Source organism: Palaemon carinicauda, chromosome 44 (genome assembly GCF_036898095.1).
Source record: "Palaemon carinicauda isolate YSFRI2023 chromosome 44, ASM3689809v2, whole genome shotgun sequence".
In the NCBI taxonomy this organism is placed as follows: domain Eukaryota; kingdom Metazoa; phylum Arthropoda; class Malacostraca; order Decapoda; family Palaemonidae; genus Palaemon; species Palaemon carinicauda.
The window spans coordinates 25,390,678-25,393,177 of NC_090768.1; the positions used below are offsets into that span (position 1 = coordinate 25,390,678).

Below are 2,500 nucleotides of genomic sequence, written 5' to 3' on the forward strand. Positions count from 1 at the left end.
AGCACTGTACTATAATGATTTTATACTTTTAATACAATAGACTTAAGCATAATATACTGTACATATGCTGCATATAAAGCATATATTATATATGAATATAGTATTTTAAACATTCTTGTACTCACACACACATACAAAAATTACGGGGGGGGGGGGGGGGGGGGGCAATCCTACTTTGCGGAAGTATCACTGTATAATTTTCACTGAGCGAAACGGCTTTATTAAGTTTCTTCAACCTCTCTCTCTCTCTCTCTCTCTCTCTCTCTCTCTCTCTCTCTCTCTCTCTCTCTCTCTCTCTCTCTCTCTCTCTCTCTCAAGTACGTTCGAATATGTTCAGGAATTCCTCGTAGATATTGTTCCAGCACTATTAGTTCTTCTAAATCAGCCATCTCTCTCATGTTAACAGCCTCTATCCATCTCTTAAAACATTGTCGTACCTTATAAGCGTAATCCAGGAAAGTAATTTTCTCGTCTTTCCGCAGACTTCGGAATCTTTCATTATAATATTCAGGGGTCATCTGATACACTTGTAGCACACTCCTTTTAACTTCTTGAAACTCCTTCCTCTGATCCTGAGACAAGGAAAGATAAGCATTGCATCCTTTTCCAATCAAGACACTCTGCAATAACACAGACTATTTATCTTCTGGCCATTCCATCGTCGATGGGACCGTTTTGAAATGATCGAAGAATTCGTTGGGAGCTTCTAACGTGAATTTTGAAATTAACCTCTGCACATTCTTCACATTAAACAAGATCATGCATTGCAGGGGTCATCTCTGTCTGCGTTGCCGACCTTGCACGAGCATTCAACAGCTCTAACTCCCTCGCATGTCGTGCAGTTTCTCTTGCCTTTTTCATTCTCTTTTTCTTTCCGTACTCTCTTTCTTCTCGTTTCGCCTCTTCTTCCCGTCTTGCAATTTCTCTTGCTTCCATTTCCCTTGCATGTTTTGCAATTTTGCTGGCTTCTTCCCTCTCTTCTGCCATCATCTTCAACTTAATCAAATTCTCTTCCGCTGCAATTCATCAAATCTCAGCTCTACATCACTTTCTGCTTTCATGCCTTCAGTTTGTGGGTCAGCTGGTCCTTGCTTCGCTATAAATTTTGCTTTAGCATTCTCCAAAAGCTGCTACAATATCTTCTTCCAACAACTTTCCCGAGTTTATCAACGCTTCTAAGGCCTAGACACTTGATTTTAGCTTTAATCATTCCACTCGTTGCCTGGCAACCGTAAGACATTAAAATAGAGAGTCACTGAGCTTTAGTTACAATAGCTTCTGACAATTCCTGAACAATAAGGTTTTCCAAAAACTCTTGAACATTATGTTATGCTATCTTGTACTTTACACAACTTATACCTCTCCAAAATATATATCCTAACAATACACAGAATCTTATCAACACTAAACTGTTCAAACCTTTAATGAAAACACAGCCCTGTTATCACCAATATTTAAAACAGACTTGCTTGATCCCGGGTCTGGGCACCAAAAATATATATTACGGCTGGTGAATTACATAAACTCCTGAGCTCCAGACTCACCTGTTTATTTTAATATAAATCTGTTACACTTGAATAATACCCGAGCTCCGAGAATATTACACAACTCCCAGATGGCAATATATAAAAACACTGAATATCCAAAGGTCTCTTACGTACCACTCAAAAAGAAAATGGGTAAATACTTGATATGAGCTATTCAAAAACAGCCTCTTATTTCAGTTCTTAGTCAAGGAGTATGAGCCAGCACTATTAGGAAATATTGGTGATCAAAATAATACACTCATTACAAAATTACATATATTCTATAAAAAAAGTTACAACAATATTACATAAAGAATTAACATCAAATATAAATTACCCAAAATAAACAAAACCTTAGACTAAGACAAAAGAATGACTTTAAAAAGTTTATACAGTCACTTGTTTCAATAGAAATTAATTTATAAAAATATTTAATTTTGATACCTAATGAAAATAGTTAACACTAATGATTAAACACTGAATGATCTTTACATAAATGTAACTGTTATACTTACGTCTTTTGGATCACACAAGGTTACCGAACAGGTAAGCCAAAATAAACACACTTTTTTTTAACCTAAACTTACAGGGCCAGTTACAAATTTTTTTTGTTAAACAAGTACTTACATTACCACACTACACTTGATTTAACCTCCAAAAATATTCCACAAGGTTTGAACAACACTATACACAATTTATGTTGGATGAAAACCTTATTTATGTTTGAGAGGGCACACACTTGATGCACTTGAGAGGAGAGAGGGCGGTGGTTCTTTCAGAGGGATATGCTGAATTTCTTGCTGTTTATGCATTCCTAGCGTCTATATATATTGACTTAATTCATCTAGAATATTCTAAATAGAGCATTCTCGTGGCTTGGGGGAAAGGCTCTAGTGGCGATGTTGCCAGCATAGTAAATTGAACAGGGGAACAAACCTTACTTGCAAGGCAACCCTTTCTCAGCTAACTCCGCC

At 36.7% G+C, this 2,500-nt stretch overlaps 3 protein-coding genes across 10 annotated transcripts in view; 1 reads left to right on the forward strand and 2 right to left on the reverse strand.

Moving 5' to 3' along the window:
* Positions 1-990, reverse strand: part of LOC137634358 (uncharacterized) — a 1,305-nt gene extending 315 nt beyond the window's left edge. The window contains exon 1 of the mRNA XM_068366755.1: positions 797-990. Coding sequence (XP_068222856.1) covers positions 797-990 — 194 coding nt within the window. The remainder of the gene's footprint in view (positions 1-796) is intronic.
* The window catches only part of frc (fringe connection), a 292,532-nt gene that overhangs the window by 179,631 nt on the left and 110,401 nt on the right, over positions 1-2,500 (reverse strand). The window lies entirely within an intron of this gene.
* LOC137634148 (molybdate-anion transporter-like) overlaps positions 1-2,500 on the forward strand; it is a 91,662-nt gene that overhangs the window by 66,971 nt on the left and 22,191 nt on the right. The window lies entirely within an intron of this gene.